The sequence below is a fragment of the Acartia tonsa genome, chromosome 9 (assembly GCF_053477335.1).
Source record: "Acartia tonsa isolate MP-2025a chromosome 9, ASM5347733v1, whole genome shotgun sequence".
Classification (NCBI taxonomy): Eukaryota; Metazoa; Arthropoda; class Copepoda; order Calanoida; family Acartiidae; genus Acartia; species Acartia tonsa.
Genome location: NC_137268.1, coordinates 49,646,354 through 49,666,432, shown reverse-complemented (window position 1 = coordinate 49,666,432; position 20,079 = coordinate 49,646,354). Strand labels below are relative to the sequence as shown.

The 20,079-nt window shown below is 33.9% G+C and overlaps 1 protein-coding gene across 2 annotated transcripts in view; it reads left to right on the top strand.

The window, feature by feature from the left end:
- Positions 1-1,663: 1,663 nt before the first annotated feature.
- LOC145329136 (muscle-specific protein 300 kDa-like) overlaps positions 1,664-20,079 on the top strand; it is a 29,097-nt gene continuing 10,681 nt past the window's right edge. Inside the window, exons 1-12 of one of the 2 annotated variants that reach the window (XM_080173186.1) lie at positions 1,664-1,698; positions 3,339-3,450; positions 4,585-4,636; positions 5,117-5,176; positions 5,621-5,692; positions 7,283-7,369; positions 7,523-7,756; positions 7,837-8,629; positions 8,726-8,835; positions 9,199-9,294; positions 9,622-9,683; positions 10,173-10,248. In XM_080173186.1, coding sequence (XP_080029312.1) covers positions 3,398-3,450; positions 4,585-4,636; positions 5,117-5,176; positions 5,621-5,692; positions 7,283-7,369; positions 7,523-7,756; positions 7,837-8,629; positions 8,726-8,835; positions 9,199-9,294; positions 9,622-9,683; positions 10,173-10,248 — 1,695 coding nt within the window. In that variant the 5' untranslated portion in view covers positions 1,664-1,698; positions 3,339-3,397. Of the gene's footprint in view, positions 1,699-2,794; positions 2,914-3,338; positions 3,451-4,584; positions 4,637-5,116; positions 5,177-5,620; positions 5,693-7,282; positions 7,370-7,522; positions 7,757-7,836; positions 8,630-8,725; positions 8,836-9,198; positions 9,295-9,621; positions 9,684-10,172; positions 10,249-20,079 lie in introns of both variants that reach the window. The other variant, XM_080173187.1, reaches the window with a different exon arrangement.

Below are 20,079 nucleotides of genomic sequence, written 5' to 3'. Positions count from 1 at the left end.
TATAAACAATTTTAATAATAGTTACTAAAGTTTAAAATGAAAGGTTAAAGAGAAATAAAATCTAAAAATTAAACAAATGAATGTTAGACGAGTGACATAAGAGAAAGCCTATATCAGCAGACAGTAAGACGACAACTTGTAGACTAACTTCGCTTTTAATAATTGCTTAATCAGCAAATATGAAAAATATCATTTACAAATAATAAATGATCAAACATAGTATGCTCTATAATACACGGACATTGACAATGTATCTATAATATAAAGTAGTAAAATGTCCGTCTGTCCTTCTGACATTTCAAAGATTAAGATCTCGGTAACCACTGAACCGATAAGGTTTGTCTTACTAGGAAGAATATATATCTAGTTATCCTAAGTTAGTTAGTTTAGCCTTTTTTTTCAAGGGGAGTTGAAACATAGCAACCCCCTCCAAAAATAAAATAAAATATTATATTATATAAGATGTCATCAAAATTTTAGGCCACTTTCTCATTTCAAGGCCTCTGAAGGCTAAAAGCGCAACCCCTATTTAGATGAAATTTTTAAAAATCAAATGCTTTGGTAATATCAAACATACAATAAAAATCCAATTAAAATCATTAAACAATATAAAGTAATATTAAAAGCTAAAATGTTTTTGTTCTCTAAGATCTTGATAACTATTGCATTTATTAAATTATTAGGCAAGCGTTATATAGGTTTTGGGATGGTTTAAGGCTATTTTTTAGAAAGTTGCGAAGAATAAAATTATTGGTTGAAACTTAATGACTACTGTTATGGAAATAACTAATCACTATTTAATTAAAGTACCCAAAGTTTTGAGGCTAAAGAATGAATAACGAGGCTGTAAAACTGTTGGTACCATTGTAATTTTTCTTTAGGATTCCTATCCCTACTGCTTTGCTGCACTAAATATTTGAGCATAATCTATCTTAAACTCATTTACAGGGATAATCTTATCTACTAAATTAATAATCTTTTTAATACGCCAATATAATTAGGCCTTTTTTCCTTATAATCATAAAAAATAAGTTTTTATGTCTTTTTTGACCGCCAAAATCTGACAGCCAACCTCTCTCTCTCTCCCTCTCTCTATCTCTATCTATCTCCTTTTACTCTATCGCCACTTTTTTTTCGAATTTCCAACCCATCAAAGTGTACTAACAAAAACACAAAAAATATTATTTTGCATGCTTTCCCTCAAAGTGCCTAGCGAACACGAAACCCCCCTCTTAAAAAGATTGATAAAAAGAGGAATGTTTTTTTTTTCACTGTTTATGGCAACCCCTATACGGGGGTGGGGGGGGGGGTAACCCCATGTAGTTTTAAAGTTGTGCCTCAACCCTGCGAAGTTGCATTGTACCTATTATAACCTAACCTATGGTAAAACACTAACTTACGAAGAAAAAAAACTTTTTTGTGTCAGTTCGTTATTAGGAAGGGAAGGGGATGAGGTAAAGGAGGTGGATGGGGGTATCTTTATTTTAGCCAGCTATGGGTATATGCAAATCTGGTGCAACATCCAAGTAAATATATATCTATTCTAAAAAACATTCTATTCAAATCTAATGTAAAAAAATCAACCAATTTTTTTTGCTGTTTTATCCGGGTATCTTATGATCAGACATAGTGTAAGGTGCATCACGATCATATTAATAATGTCAATCGGGCACAAGCCTTCATACTAGAAACACACAGGTGAGCTACATATTTATGCCTAATCAACAATTTATACCTAGCCATCACAGTGGCTAGCCAGCAAAAAATACATTTTTTCACACTTTTCAACGAATTTTCTTTTAATTAAATAATTTAATTGCTTTAAATTAAGGTATTATTATCATTTGAAATTTAGAGTGATTTAAGTAAGTTATTGTTAATTGGTGCATTCATTCAAATTTATTAATGAAACATCCTATCCCAACGGGGATTTCTTCTACCTAACTTAAAAATAAGCATTTTTAAAAACGTATTTTTTTATTTATATGTTATATTAGGCTTTTAAAAGTAATTGTTAAAATCTTTTGTTACAATTTAGGAAAAATTTTGGAGAAGATTTAGTTGTTTAAAGTGAATAATCTAGTAAATAACAAGGATGACAACATCCATAAAAGCGAAGCTCAACAATTCAAACAGAAAAACTAAGAGTGACTACACATTGTTTATGAAATAATATAAAATTTAAATAAGATTTCAATTTTTTTTCAATTTTTAAAGATATTTTCGACTTTTTAATGTAGATGCTTGGATGATTAGATTCTTTAAAAAACGTGTTTAGCCTCAGATTTCTTCTATAGTTTGGTTGATTCCTTCACAAACATTTTCTTGGTTAGTTTGTCTGACACTTTGATTTCATTTCTAAGGATTTTATCATTGCTTGGGGGTTTTCAGGGATCTAAAGGGAGAAGACAATTGATGACAAAATTACTCCTTCTGCAGATTAAAATTATTGATTGAAACGATCGGACACTATTAGTTTGCTTCAACAAATCAAATACAATAAAAGTACACAAAGTTTTTATTAGTAAATGCATATTAAGAAATTACATATCCTATTGTAAAAAGTTTTTTTTTGTCTGAAGTTAAAGATCTCGGAAACTGATGGTCCAAGTTGATTAAACCTTTTAGAAAAGATTTACTAATATGCAAAAAAAAGGTGGTTTTAGGCTTTTTTCCTGACTTCCTTTACCTAGAGGCTAGAGGCGAAGCAACAAGTATTAAAAGATTTAATAAGGAACTTTATTGCATCATTCATAAAACAAAAACTAATCTAGCACTTTAATTTTTTCATCAGGTTGGGTGACTCCTTCCCAGAGACTTCTGTGACACCAGCTAGAGATCCCCTACCACCTGCATCATCATGACTTTCTGGTCGGAAAACTATACCTTCATTAAGGAGGTGTATGACACGAGGTACAGCTGACGCGGCGGGTTCCCCTGAAAGTGCCTTGTTGAACATTGAAACCCCCCTCCCCCCTTATTTTTGAAAATAATTTGTTTGAACCTTTACCTAAAAAAATTAGTCATGTGACTTCATAAAAATGAATGATTATCCATCTCTTTTATAGGGGGTTTCTTTTCCACTTTTCCTCTTATCCATGATTTTTAATGACGTCACACGGCTGTTTTTGAGACCCATTGTAAAGCTTCATTTTTCCTTTAGGGCAGTTTAGCCACCCCCCCCCCCCCTCCCTCCCTCAAGACACATAAAGAAGAAAAAGTTTTTCCCCATCTTCCCATCTACAAATAAATGTGGGGGAGGGGGGATTCCAGTGCTTAACAGGTACTTTGAGGGAAGGCACCGCCGATTTTCATAGTGTGACATAAATAATGTTAAGGTTGTCCGTTGTTTGGGTACTGTTACTACTGTTGTTTGGGTACTGCTTGGAAAATCACCATGAGCTTCCTTTCCGAAAATTATGCTTTCCTCAAAGACATTTTTGAAACCAGGTTTGCGCTGATGAAAACAAAAGAAAATGTACATATACTCTGCTAGCAATCAATTTTATAACAGGGATCTTATGTTTATGAAACTAGATTTGAAACAGAAGAGATTTTATATGCTTTTTTCTTCAATAATCGTAGATATCATTTTCTATCATGGAAAGATATAACATTATGCCCCTTATAAAAAATATTATACCTACCTATTTTTTTTTATTTAATTCCAATTTTTCTCTCCATATTTTTGATATTTTGAGCATCAAGATTATAAGGTACAAAAAAAAATTTAAAGCTTTATCTTAAATGTTTCGCTTACTAGTTTTTTGATATTTTTTTCCTGTTATTAAATGTTTGCACTAAAAAAACCTTTTATGAAATTGAGGTTGTTTTTTTGCCTAAAGCTTATTGTGATTTTACAAACAAATATATTATGTATATATATCATTATTGTAGTTAGTTGTCCAAGTCAATTGAATTTTGTTTTATTATTAATAGTTATTTATCACATCGTTTTATAAACAGGTTTCCGCGGATACTAAAGTAAAAATATAAGAATAAACCAGTTTTGTTAAATACAAGGGGCCGAAATCCCAGGTAAACAAAACTGGTATTATTTTTTTTATTTTTATTTTAATTTTCTGTAATATGATGCTATACAAGAATTTTTAGTATGGCTGCGAAAGGGATCTAACCCAGCGGATATTGATCGGTTAGATACCGATCCTGCAGTATACCTTATACACATTCTGTTATTATTTCCTTAGCAAAAAAGGTTTCAATTAGAACATGAATATTTTCAGGATTTATAAGACAATAGGTCAACAATACAATACAATTTAGTTTGCATAACCCAATCAAGACTTAATAATAAACCTCCAAAATCTTTGCAAATTTTAAGATTATTATGATTTAAAAATTAAAAGTAAATGAGACAAATAATTTTATTGCCCCTTTTTATTATTTATAGACAGTTCTTTTTCCAGTTAATCAGATGATTTTAAAATTCCCTAAAATCTTATCTTTTTATTAATTTTTAACAACTTATGTGCTATCTAATTTTAGTATACAAATGTCTATCAGTATATTTTTATCTCTAAATGCATGAAAGTCAATTTAAATATAAACAATGATTTTATTTAGGTATAGTAAGATGGTAGAATGGATGGATAACATTGAGATGGCCATTCAGAAGGTTGGTACCATACTTGATAATAATAACAAAATTTAGGCTAAACATTAAACTGATACCCAACGTTTTATAGACACGTATTTTTTCATGTGTCGTAATATTTTATAATTCATTGTCTTGCGTACCCATTAAGATACCTGAGTATATGGGCAGAGTGTAAGTTTGATTCTTTAAAGTCTTTAATTATGAATTATCTAATTAGCGAACTTTTTTCTATAAACTTTTTACTTATAACTATATGTTTTATTTTGGTTTGCATTAATTTATCAGGGGTTTTAAGGGATTAGACAAGCTACGTTGAATTTCAGTTTTGTTAGCCTCAAGTTTTCTGGAGACCCGGTCTAACAAAACTATTATTGATTTTATAATTTATATTTATTTAAATTATTTACAATCGTGAAAATTTGTCTAAAATGCAATATAATTCATGATTTATTTGTATTGCCTGTTCAAATAATCTGTTTCACTAAAAAATTTGTTTAGGTCTGTGCCAGCAAGGTTTATACATCAGCTGAGTTTAAGAGAGAGAAGGATAACTTTCAGGTGAAATATTTTAAAAGTAGCGCAGCTACTCTATAATTAGTGTTTATCCGTCTGTACATCCGTCCGTCCTTATTTGCCAGAAAAGGTGTTTACCTCTGCTGAGTTTAAGATAACTTTCACTTGAAATGATAATTAATAAGTAACACAGCTTCTCTATAATCAGTGTATGTCCGTCCGTCCCTACACATGTGCCAGAAAAATGAAATAGCCTTGATCTGACCAAGAACTAAAAGAAACTTCCAAGAAAAGAAGAATTTAATCAGTTCTATTGTTATTAAAAGCCTCAGTCAAAAATTATCTAGAAGCTGTGTATTCGAAGGGTAGGGAAAGCAGAAAAATAGCCTAAATTCATCCTGGAATCTTTGTAAAGCTTCGATAAAATGGAGAACTTAATCGGTTTAATCAAAAAAACCTTACTCTTTGTATAATAGAACATTATTTCAGAGCCTGTGTAAGAATCTAGAAAGAGCAGAGACAAAGAAATGGCTCACAGAGATGCTTGAAACTTTAATGAAGGTATTTTTTTTAGGTTGCACTACAACTTTATGCATATGCTAGCGGCATAGAGGTAGAGGCCTCTATGCGAACTTTAGGTTTGCGGGGGAGGGGAGGAGGTTGAATCTTTTCTTTCAATTTGATTTTAAAAGAAAATTAAATAAAATTTTGAAAAAGTAACTGTACAAATTGTTTAAAAAAACAGCCATGTGACCTCATAAAAGTTTGGGAGATGAGAGGAGAAGTGGGAAACCCCTAGACAAGTTATGGATAATCCCTCATTTATATGACGTCACATGGCTGATTTTTGACACTTTGTCCTCACTTTTTTATCTTAAGCGGGTGCTTTCACACAATATGCTTGTTAAGCACTAAAATCCACTCCCCTTATTTTTAAAACCTAACCTGACATAATTAAAGTAACAAAAAAAAGCTACACTCTTATTTTTCATTTATTTAAAAGTAAGGGGAAAGGGTTATCATTGCTCTATAGGTTACTTTTTATACAAGCGCCAAGTGTTCAGACATATACAGACAGACGTACGGATCGACCCTAGTCATAGAGTAGTTATGCTACTAACAGTAAAATCTCATTTACGGCTAAAAGAAAGTAGATCGTTAGAAGCTAAGGACGCAGCCAATAGTATGATATAAATGATAAAATGATAAATTATCTTTTCACCTTTTATTTTTATTGCTGAATCTCATATTTATGAGATTAACGTCTGCAATACAAAATAGTTTGTAGATAAATCTGGATTTTAAAAAGTTAATTGTACCTGGTACTTTTATTTTAGAAAGCTTTAAGAATCCAAGATATATTTATACACGCACACTAAAATGCAATGTGTTATTTAAAGCTTAGGTTTACTCATTAAATTGTATTACATTTATTTACTCGTTTAATTGTCTGCTGAAAGCTTGAACTAAAATTTGTTTTACTTTTGCCTTGGAAAAAACGTTGTGCTTTCCCAATGGTGTTTTTTAAACACTGATACCCTCCCTCATTATTTTTGGAATATATTGAAAATAAGGTGTTGGGGTAAAAAGTTTTCTACGTCTAATCCCTATGGCGGGTTGTAACCCTGCGGGGTCTATACCTGCAATGCCCTAGCAATACCCAATATAACCTAACCTTATCTGTAGCAAAAACGAAAATACTACCCCTTCCCGAATTTTCAATATAATTAAAAATAGGTGGATGTAAAAATGCTCAAGACGCTACTTTGTGTGATAGCATTGGAAGTTAGTTTCAATGACTGTGAAAGGCATTTTTACAACTTGCATTAATAAAATTAATGTATTTTTGTCAACATAAATAGATGTGAAAATGTCATTATTTAATATTATTATGGCCGTTATTTTAGATATAAATGTATTTTGGCAGACAAAATAAACTTGCAGTTTTATTTTGATGCTTGTAATGATATATGTACATTTAAAAAAAAAGAATTATCAAAAGTGTTCAATAGTTATAAATTTTACAAAGTTTCCATTTGAAATAATCATAATAAAAACCTGGAAATTTATGGTCCTCCAGTTAACAGAGGTGAATAAAATATAGTATGATTTTTTAGTTTTCATTCCTTAATTTTGTTTATCTAATCCTAGGAAAGAGCCCCAGATGAACAGAAAGATGAATCTAAGAAGTTAAAGGTTATCATGGAGAGACACAAGACATTGATTCCAAAAATTAAGGTAAATTTTATTAACTGCACATGTTGAAAAAACTAGATATTATGACTTTGTTTAATTATTCAAGTATTTTTCTTCATTTTCAAAATAAGAAAAAGCAGTTAGTGAGATCTTTAACAGGCAGACATTTTTAATTTTTCATTGGTTCATTTTTAGGAAACTCTGATTAAAACTGAATGTTACTGGAAGTGTTATTCCTATGGAGATGATCTTATCCCAATCTTTGAATTCATTGACAATCTTCGCAACCAGTCAGTGAAGGAGCTACTCAGTGCCAACAGTGAACACACTGAGGAGCATATTGAGAAACAAGATAAGGTTCTGCACAGTCTTGAGAATAAGAAGAAGATGGTTCTTGACTTTATTGGCAAGGGTGAGAAGCTCATGCAGGTAACAATATTTATATTTGCTAGTTTTAAAAAATCATAATCAAGATTCATTCAGTTATTTCTAAAATGATTGTTATTTAGGATGAGAATTGCCCTAAGTTCCTCGAAAGCCATGTTCAAAAGCTTCGCGAAGCATGGGAGGACACAAATGCCAAGGCTCAGTTGAGAAAGAAAGCTCTTACTGACAACCTCAACTCTTGGGAGATCTTTGAGACTCAAAAGATTGAATGTCACAAACACCTTGATGCTGCAGATGCTGAATTTGATCAAATCAAGAAGGTCTTTGATCTATCCGGTGGCCCTGCTGATTACAACATGCGTATGAAAACTGCTGCCAACTACAGGAAAACCATTGAAGAAGTTTACAACACTGTCAAGGACAGCAATGATTGCCTCCAGCAAATGTTGCCTGAGGATAGAAAGTCTGGTATGAATGATGAAGTTAAGGAGCTCACTAAAAGATGTGAAATTCTTACCAAAACTGATGAGAAACTTGCTGGCATTGATGAATTTAACAAGAGACTCAACACCTTTGATATCAATGTTAAGGATCTTGAGAACTGGCTGGAGGAAGGTAACAAGAGACTTGACAGCATTAAGAACACCAAGGATGCCATCAGTCCTGAAGACAGAGTCACCAAAGCAATGGAGGTCCAGGAAGATATTGGCAAAAAGACAGACTTCTGCTCCAAGCAGGAGGCTGAGAAAACAGAAATCTTCCCCAAGGCCGGAGAGAAAGTGTCCTCAGATGCCAAGAGATTTATCAAAAGAATTGAGGGTGTCAGAGCTGCTCTTAACAAGCTGGATGATGAAGTTAAGGCAGAATGCTCCAAGTTCTCAGAGGATGTCAAGTATTGGGCTGAATTCCAGACAGGTAAAATTTATTATTCATCTATAAACTGGTTTATTTGGATAAATTTTCATATTGTCTAAATTGAAACTAGAAATTCCAATTGTATTTACTATTTAGGTATCAAGGCTTTTGATCCTTGGCTAAAGAAAGCAGAGAAGAGAAAGGTTGATGGTCTGAAGACTCCCACATCTTTGGTGGAAGCTTGTGAGGTTCTTGGCAGCACAAAGGTAGAACTTTTAATTGTTGCTCATCTCCCAATGAAAATAGTATAGTGTCCAATAAAAAAAGGACTTCATACAATACAAATGTCCAATCATAGGCCAGTATACATTGTAACTGACCAACGGTAAATTGTATACTAGCCTGTCATTGGTCATTTGAATTGATTGACGTAATTTTTTATTGACACTACATGCTGTTTCTTAAAATAGACTTAACTAAATAAATATTTTGGTAAATATTTGGTCAAAAACAGGCTTTATGCTACATAGTATGGTGTAAAAGATAAAGTTCTGAATGAGAAAATTAATAAGTTTTGAAACCTTGATCAAATGAATTCAAGATTACAACATATTGTTATTGCTGTTTAGAACTTCCAAGATGAGTGCGAGACAAAGATAAAGTTGATTGATGATGCCTCAGTTTCTGCTGGTAAGATGGGATCACACACAGATGCTGACTCAAAGGTAGGTTCCAATCTTACTCAAAATGTCATGAGTTCGAGCCCTGTGTCAACTAATCACTTCAATAATTTGGGCTACCTATGCCATGTCAGATTCTTGAAATTTGTAATAGCAAATGATAACTACAGACAAAGGTTTTGTATTCTTTTTAACTGGACTTAAGTTGAAATAATCTTTTCTATCAATTGGTAATTTCTCGCAGAGTACTTTTCAAGCTTAAACCCCCTCCCCCCACTTATATTTTGAACTAAATTGAAACTAAGGGGGGGGGGTTGTATTTTTACAATGTTACCTCTGCAGTGTTCTGTTTAAAAACATTTTTATATTTAGATTCAGATGTACAGAGCCAGATGGGCTGTGGTACACCAAACTTCTATTGACTGGGTCAAGAGGAAAATTTTCTTACATAAAAATTGCAAAAATGGTCTAAAAATGTAACAAAATAGTGACTTTGAAATAATAATAATGAAATAACAATTTTTAAATCTTAACTGGATTGTTTTAAAATCTACACTACATGAATAATAATCAATATTTGATTATTGATTTCGGGCAGAATTTTTGCATTGTATTTAAAAAAAAGTTTTGTTTTAATATTCGTGGAAAATTGTCTGTAATACGATGCAAAACAGGATTTTTCAATACATGTAATTAGTTCTAATCCAGCGGATATAAATGGGTTTTGAAGCAATACTGGAATAGTTATTTATCGCATCGTATTATAAACAGCTTTCTGCGGATATAAAAATGTACAATTATGAAATTAAAATCAGTTTTTATTCCTGAGATGCCGAAAGCTTCTAGCGGTGTAGTCACTAGCAAAAATTATTGTATTATTATCCCTAAAAACTTTATTGTAAGAGCATTTAAAAACAAAACAGAATGACAACTTTGGTTGAATGTTGGAATCAATTGGATGGTAATGTGGTGGAACTCAGCTCTTGGGTTACTGCTAAGGTGAGATTATTAATTTTCTCTGAGAGGGAAGGGACATTGGATTGTAAATTCTACTGGTACCCAGAGTTTTACTACTACATTGGTTAAAAAAAACTATTGGTACATTTATTGAATAGTTATTGATTAGTTTCAAACTAGCAGTATTCAAACTTACCATCTAATAATCTACAGAAGGGTTAGCATCATTTGGGATATACATCAATCTATAATTTATTGTCTATTTCTTAAAGATGCCTTAAATTTATTGTTTAAAAAAAAAATTGTTAAATTGATTTACAACTCTAATGATGAAACATAGAATTAACCTTTTATTAGATTAAAGTTACTGGTTAAAGAGTTTAGACACTGCTATTTTTTACCTACTAATCAAGACTTTTAAAAAGTACTCAAATTTTTCATGTGTATAATGTGTAAGTATAAAACTTTGGGTACAGTTTATTTTGCAGTCGAATGTACCCTACCTTATTGTAACTTTAAGAATTTTTTGTATATATTATTTTTTATTTAGCTATAACAATATCCTTTCGACTTAAATATTATTTTACTAAATTATATAAAGTAGTAGTTATTACTGCATAAAATAATGAGTATTAATACTTTGGTACTTTTTGACCCCAATATGAATTTACAAACATGAAAGGAAAACTTATTTTAAAGAACTCACTCATGTATATCCATGTTCCATATTCTATCTTCTTATAAAGATAGAAAAGGTGTTTATTCGAAAAAGTAAATCAAAAGCATATCATAAAATATCAAAGAAATACAAAATTAGGCTTTTTGTTTGGCAACTTTTCAGCCAAAGAATAAAATTTATCATGTATATTTGGCAGTGATCTTAAGGGATAAGACAATAAACGATAAAATTATTTGTATCTTCATCAATGATAAAGAAAATTTACCCTTCTTAAAATTAAATAATTGGTGGAAAAGTAAAGACAATACCAGTTTGGAACCATCCAACCAAAATTGAACAAAGTACCCAAAGTTTCTGAGCCAACGAAAAAGATATCGTTTTTCTTATATTTGTCTAATTCGATAGAAGTACTTTAAAAATTTGTGTGTTCTCCAATTTTTAAACTTTATATTTAACTTATTTGCAACTTTGAATCATAAATATTAACAGTTTTGTTGGGTATAGTCCTTTCCATGACATCGCTCCATATGGGGCGATGATTTTCTATAGCTCCTTCAAGGAGCTATAGCATAGCCTCTTATCATATGGAGCGATGTGATAGCCCCTTTTAAGGAGCGTTCATATCGCCTCTTATGATAAGAGGCTATGCTATAGCTCCTTCATGGCCTCTTAATAGCTCCTTTGAAGGGGCGTTAATATCGCCTCTTATGATAAGAGGCTATGCTATAGCCCCATGATGGCTCCTTCATAGCCTCTCCATCGCCCCTCCGTAGTCCCTTACCTTAATTTATATAACAACCCACTTGATGGCCCCTACATCGCCCTTCTCCAAATTTATATTAAATTGTACTGTGATGGCCCCTACATCGCTCCTACATCGCTCCTTCATCGCTCCTACATCGCCCCTTCATCGCTCCTTCTCCAAATTTATATTACATTGCAACTTGATGGCCCCTACATCGCTGCTACATCGCTCCTTCATCGCTCCTACATCGCCCCTCCATCGCTCCTACATCGCTCCTTCTCCAAATTTATATTAAATTGTACTGTGATGGCCCCTACATCGCTCCTACATCGCTCCTTCATCGCTCCTACATCGCCCCTTCATCGCTCCTTCTCCAAATTTATATTACATTGTACTTTGATGGCCCCTACATCGCCCCTCCATTGCCCCTCCATCGCTCCTACATCGCCCCTCCATTGCTCCTTCATCGCTCCTTCTCCAAATTTATATTACATTGTACTTTGATGGCTCCTACATCGCCCCTCCATCGCTCCTACATCGCCCCTCCATCGCTCCTACATCGCTCCTTCTCCAAATTTATATTAAATTGTACTGTGATGGCCCCTACATCGCTCCTACATCGCTCCTTCATTGCTCCTACATCGCTCCTTCATCGCTCCTACATCGCCCCTTCATCGCTCCTTCTCCAAATTTATATTACATTGCAACTTGATGGCCCCTACATCGCTCCTCCATCGCCCCTTAATAGCCCCTTACCTTAATTTATATAACAAAGCTCCTATATGGCCTCTCTATCGCCCCTTAATAGCCACTTAATTTAATTATATAACATTGCCCCTACATAGCCTCTCCATCGCCCCTTAATAGCCCCTTACCTAAATTTATATAACAAAGCTCCTATATAGCCTCTCCATCGCCCCTTAATAGCCCCTTACCTTAATTATGTAACATAGCCCCTACATAGCCTCTCAATCGCCCCTTAATAGCCTCTTACCTTAATTTATATAACATAGCCCCTATATAGCCTCTCCATCGCCCCTTAATAGCCCCTTACCCTAATCTATATAACATAGCCCCTACAAAGCCTCTCCATCGCCCCTTAATAGCCCCTTACCTTAATCTATATAACAAAGCTCCTACATAGCCTCTCCATCGCCCCATAATAGCCTCTTACCTTAATTATGTAACATAGCCCCTACATAGCCTCTCCATCGCCCCTAAATAGCCCCTTACCCTAATTTATATAACATAGCCCCTACATAGCCTCTCCATCGCCCCTTAATAGCTCCTTACCTTAATTTATATAACATAGCCCCTACATAGCCTCTCCATCGCCCCTTAATAGCCCCTTACCTTAATTTATATAACATAGCCCTACATAGCCTCTCCATCGCCCCTTAATAGCCCCTTACCTTAATTTATATAGCATAGCCCCTACATAGCCTCTCCATCGCCCCTTAATAGCCTCTTACCTTAATTTATATAATCCTTACCTTAATATATATAACATAGCCCCTACATAGCCTCTCCATCGCCCCTGAATAGCCCCTTACCCTAATTTATATAACATAGCCCCTACATAGCCTCTCCATCGCCCCTTACCTTAATTTATATAACATAGCCCCTACATCGCCCCTCCATCGCTCCTACATCGCCCCTTCATCGCTCCTTCTTCAAATTTATATTAAATTGTACTGTGATGGCCCCTACATCGCTCCTACATCGCTCCTTCATTGCTCCTACATCGCCCCTTCATCGCTCCTTCTCCAAATTTATATTACATTGCAACTTGATGGCCCCTACATCGCTCCTACATAGCTCCTCCATCGCTCCTCCATCGCTCCTTCATCGCTCCTACATCGCCCCTTCATCGCTCCTTCTCCAAATTTATATTACATTGCAACTTGATGGCCCCTACATCGCTCCTCCATCGCCCCTTAATAGCCCCTTACCTTAATTTATATAACAAAGCTCCTATATGGCCTCTCTATCGCCCCTTAATAGCCACTTAATTAATTATATAACATTGCCCCTACATAGCCTCTCCATCGCCCCTTAATAGCCCCTTACCTAAATTTATATAACAAAGCTCCTATATAGCCTCTCCATCGCCCCTTAATAGCCCCTTACCTTAATTATGTAACATAGCCCCTACATAGCCTCTCAATCGCCCCTTAATAGCCTCTTACCTTAATTTATATAACATAGCCCCTATATAGCCTCTCCATCGCCCCTTAATAGCCCCTTACCCTAATCTATATAACATAGCCCCTACAAAGCCTCTCCATCGCCCCTTAATAGCCCCTTACCTTAATCTATATAACAAAGCTCCTACATAGCCTCTCCATCGCCCCATAATAGCCTCTTACCTTAATTATGTAACATAGCCCCTACATAGCCTCTCCATCGCCCCTAAATAGCCCCTTACCCTAATTTATATAACATAGCCCCTACATAGCCTCTCCATCGCCCCTTAATAGCTCCTTACCTTAATTTATATAACATAGCCCCTACATAGCCTCTCCATCGCCCCTTAATAGCCCCTTACCTTAATTTATATAACATAGCCCTACATAGCCTCTCCATCGCCCCTTAATAGCCCCTTACCTTAATTTATATAGCATAGCCCCTACATAGCCTCTCCATCGCCCCTTAATAGCCTCTTACCTTAATTTATATAATCCTTACCTTAATATATATAACATAGCCCCTACATAGCCTCTCCATCGCCCCTAAATAGCCCCTTACCCTAATTTATATAACATAGCCCCTACATAGCCTCTCCATCGCCCCTTAATAGCCCCTTACCTTAATTTATATAACATAGCCTCTACATAGCCTCTCCATCGCCCCTTAATAGCCCCTTACCTTAATTTATATAACATAGCCCTACATAGCCTCTCCATCGCCCCTTAATAGCCCCTTACCTTAATTTATATAGCATAGCCCCTACATAGCCTCTCCATCGCCCCTTAATAGCCTCTTACCTTAATTTATATAATCCTTACCTTAATATATATAACATAGCCCCTACATAGCCTCTCCATCGCCCCTGAATAGCCCCTTACCCTAATTTATATAACATAGCCCCTACATAGCCTCTCCATCGCCCCTTAATAGCTCCTTACCTTAATTTATATAACATAGCCCCTACATAGCCTCTCCATCGCCCCTTAATAGCCCCTTACCTTAATTTATATAACATAGCCTCTACATAGCCTCTCCATCGCCCCTTAATAGCCCCTTACCTTAATTATGTAACATAGCCCCTACATAGCCTCTCAATCGCCCCTTAATAGCCCCTTACCTTAATTTATATAGCATAGCCCCTACATAGCCTCTCCATCGCCCCTTAATAGCCTCTTACCTTAATTTATATAATCCTTACCTTAATATATATAACATAGCCCCTACATAGCCTCTCCATCGCCCCTAAATAGCCCCTTACCCTAATTTATATAACATAGCCCCTACATAGCCTCTCCATCGCCCCTTAATAGCCTCTTACCTTAATTTATATAACATAGGCCCTACAAAGCATCTCCATCGCCCCTTAATAGCCCCTTACCTTAATTATATAACATAGCCCCTACATAGCCTCTCCATCGCCCCTTAATAGCCTCTTACCTTAATTTATATAACATAGCCCCTTCATAGCCTCTTCATCGCCCCTTACCTTAATTTATATAACATAGGCCCTTTATGGCTCCTGTACAGCCTCTGTAATTGTATTGCCCCTTCATTATAGAAGGTAGGGCATTAAGGTAAGGAAGGAATGTGACCCTCTACAGTTTTAAATTTAAGTTTTAAAAGGATGACAAGGATGACAACATTTATAAAAGCAAAGCTCTGAAACGGTAGAAAAAAGTTTAAAGGAAGCCTGCAAGAAATACCACGCTTTAACTGCTGAAAGACTGCCACAAGTAGACCAAATACCCCAAATTTGAAGCCTTCAGCTTCTATAACAAAAAAGTTCTAGGCATTTTAAAATGACATTTTATGTACAATGGAAATTTTGAAAGAATTGCAATGCTCATGTTGAAAACTTTAAAATTAAACTACGTGGCCTAGAAACAAAATTATAAGCTTATTTTTGTCATAAATTTAGGTTTCCAGTAACTAATTATATTTTTACAATAAAAATACCCATTTTTATAGTCAAAATCATTAAAAAAAAATAAGTTTTACTTGCGTTGTACCGAATGTACTGTAGCCAATCAGAAGGCTGAATCAGCTTAACAACCAATCACAGCTAAGCTTGTATTAGTTTACCCCTTTGTTTCCGCTATGATTTTCGTTTAAAAATGCAATTTAAATCGATTTTTTTTCATAGATTTTGACTATGAAATGTGGTGTTTTTATTGTAAAAATGTAATCAGTTACAGGCAATCTAAGTTTCTGACAAAGATAAGGTTATAATTTTATGTCTAGGCAACGTAATTTAATATTGTTTTTTCTTTTATGAGCATTGGAAATCTTTCAAAAATTCCATTGTACATAAAATGCTATTTTGAAATGCCTAGAACTTTTTTGTTATTGAAGCTGAAGGCTTATAATTTGGGGTATTGGGTCTTCTTGTGGCAGTCTTTTAGCAGTTAAAGCGTGTTATTTCTTGCAGGCGTCCTTTAATGAACATTAATAATGTAGAGTGTCAGAACTGAATAGTCAGAACATAAATTTAAAATTCGAAACAAAATTGTAAGTAAATTTATTGAGAAATTGCTAACATGCAGGAAAATGCTTAAGGACGTACTCACATTTTTTGGACTTGATTATAGATATGATTCGCTTATAACATTCTATTTTGTTGTCCTAGGAATCAGTATCCCAGAAATCAGATTAATCGGATAATTTTGATACATAAAAATTTGTTGTAAGTTAATAATTAGTATGCTTAAAATGGACGTATGGATATTCTGATAATGATTATAGACTTTCTAAATCGTACCTTTCTACTACAGGAATCACATGCCTAAATTAACGAAAATAGCTAACCGTTACGGACGTACGGACTGATCCTTAATATAGAAAAGCTTTGCTTTTAAAAAGTTAAAAAGATTTTTTGAGGGGATGGGGTAATATTTTTCTTGGGGTGAATTTTCTGGGAGGGTGGAGATACCCTCCCTCGAAATAATTATAAACCCTCTATGAACTTAAAAGAAGCTTCACTGTAAAGGAGAACCATATAGGTTCAGCGGTTAGCTTTTCTACAGACAAAAAAAAGATTACTACTTTATATAATAGGTTATGAAAAAGGAAAAAAAAGCAAGATAACAAGGATAACAACATTCACAAAAGCAAAGCTCTAAAATCAGGAGGTCAAACATAAATTTTGTTAAAATTAGCGTAAATCTATAATACAAAGTAGAATGATGTCTGTCCATCCGTCTGTCTGTCTGTCCGTCTGTCTGTCCGTCTGTCTGTCCGTCTGTCTGTCCGTCTGTCAGTCCCTTAAGATCTCGGTAACCACTGGACCGATTATATTCTACTATTCAGGGAATATACCTACTGGTCCTGTGGTGGTTTTAGGCTATTTTCTTGGGGGGTGGGATACCCCCAACCCCCCCAAAAACAAAAAAATCCCCCCCCATTTTTTTTTTTGCTGAAGATTTTCTTGGTCCTATTACGAATTTCGCCAAAAAAAAATTTTATCACCTCTTGGGGCAAAGCCCCTGAGGCTAGGGGCGAATCTGCTAGTATAGAATATAGTAAAAGGGCATAATTTTATTTTTAGTATTTGATTATAATACTAAACCTTGTTGTCCTAAGAAACATTACTCCAAAACCCAGATGAATGGGACAATGATATTATACAAAAAAATGGACGTACATACTTTCTAGTAATGAATATAGTATTGTACCCAACTGTTATAGAAATCATTCTGCAAAGTTTGAAATCGATAGGATATTTATAACATGTCTAAATTAAAGAAAATGTCGTCTAACCGTTTGGACGTACGGACAAACCAATCCTTACTATAGAAAAGTTTCGCATTTAAAAAGGAAAATTATAATGAAAATATAATGAATTAATAAAATAAATATAAATAATATAATAACATAATGAAATAAAGAAAAAAAATAAACTAAGAGAATGAAATTTTTTAGTTAAATAGAATATTGAATAAGGATCATATAATGGACAAACAGACAAAGTAAGTTATAGAGCAGACTTTAAGAGAATATGCTATTACTCAAAGATTATCACGAAACCTAAGTCTTTTGAAGCATAATTGAGAGACAGACAAAATAATTTATAGACTGGATATACATATGTCATGGGAATATTCACTAAAAATCTCAACAGTCTATCTTTAACAATAGCAGAGAAAACCACATGCTTAACTTAATGAGAAGAGCAATGACGAAAGGACTAGCCCTAATTGTAGAAAAGTCTCTCTTTTAACAAAAAAAGTTTTTTTTTTGGTCTGAAGCTTAAAAATTTCATAAACTGACTAAATTCTCCATTTAAGGGAAGCTTCACATAGGTCATGGGATGGTTTTTTGCTTTTTCATTTTCAGATTTAAGCCCCTAATTGGTTTAGGCTATTTTTCTGCCTCCTTACATTAAAAAGAGCGCAGCTGCAAGTGAATAAGAAAAGAGAAATATAAAAGAAGAATACATATTATCCTATTATATAAAGTAGTAAAACATAAACAAACGTTGGAGTGGACAAACCTAGGAATGGGACAATCGTCGGAGTGGACATTGCTTATGTAAAACGCAGGAGTGTCTTTTATTTTATTTATAAGATAAAAATCTTTCAAAACAAAAAAAATCTTGAATATCTTTTCTCACAGACTGAAATTTTAAAATCAGTCTAACAGTTTTCCAAAGTAGGTAAGTTCTATCGAAAGGCAAAGGTTTGAAACAGATAGAACATTTCATTAAACTAAAACATATTTTTTTCTCACATTGTTTACAACTGTCAAATAGGTTTTTTTATATGCCTAACCCCTGCAGGGGGCTTATTTGTATATTTATATCTTAACCTAACCTAACCTGTGTAGAAATAACTAAACAAATGTTGTTGAAACCTAATTTTTAAGATATTATAGACACTTCTGCGTTTTACTTATATAATGTCCACTCCGACATTTGTCCGAAATATCCTGTGTTTGTCCACGTTAGTAAGGCTTTCTGTTCTGAAACTTAAGATCTCAATAACTACTAAACAGATTGGGCTTTCTATTTCAGGTAAGCTTAATATTTGTCTTGTAATGGCTTTAGGCTATTTTATTTTAAGTCGAGGGATGGTTTTAGGCTATTCTATTTTAAGTCCTGGGAAGGCTTTAGGCTTTTATTCATTCCCCTTTGAATACAGAGCCAATAGATGCTGGGGGCGTAGCCGCTAGTCGATATACAAAGTTTTTTTTTGTCTGTAGCAAAGGATCTCGTTTGCTGCTAAACCGATATGATGTATGTCTGTCTGTCTATACCGTAGGATCTTGCTAACCGCTGAGTACTGAGATGATTTTAAGATAGTTTATTTTTTTTCCTTATAATAAAATAACAGGATATTTGTCCATAAAAAGCGAAGCAATATCTTAATTTTTGTTGTTGGAACTGTTATTCAGTTGATTATACCAAGGATCTAAAGGAATAAGACAATGGCCGATAAATTTTTATCCATCCCTAATAACGATACACAAAATTGCAACACTACAACCAAAATATGACAAAAGTCCCCAAAGTTTTGAGCCAACGAATAAGAAAACTTCATTATAAAACTTTGGAGACTATTGTAAAAATTGCCTAATGTTTCCTTTATCCCTGAGATTATACAGACTATCCTTAAACTAATATTTACATTAAAGTAACAGGATGTTTATCAGTATCAACTGAACCGATATGCTTCTCCTTTACATTGAAGCTTATTTTACTCGCAGGAAAAGTTTTCATTTTGGGGAGGGGACTAACACTTTCAGCCCCCGGAAGGTATCACTTCCCTTAAATTCTTAACCTTCCCCCCCCCCCTCTCCACCACATCTATTCATTAAAGTACTCCTAGGGTCATCTATGGGATTAGCCGTTAGTGACTTAAAAATAATTCAAGTGCAATGATATATTTACCAAATTAATACGATAATTTTGTATACATTTTTTATGAAAAAAAATTATTTTGCCAAAGGCAGCCAAAAAATAAGCAGCAAATATTTCAAAAATGCTCTGATAATCAGAGATCTACAGGGATAAGACGATTGTCGATAAAATGATATATATACATATATACAGTGTGTTTTTTTTATGAGAACTTTTTTGAAAGCAATTTTACCTTACTTATAGTTATTAGAATTTAATGATTAATGGCTTATTCTCTTCTTTTTTATAACCTTTAATAGAAAAGCAAAAAATATTTCAGTTTTTATTCAAAAAGTACAGTAAATTAAAAAATTTAAAACTTAGGTGTCAACATCTAAAAATGGTTTTAGTGCATTTTTCTTATAA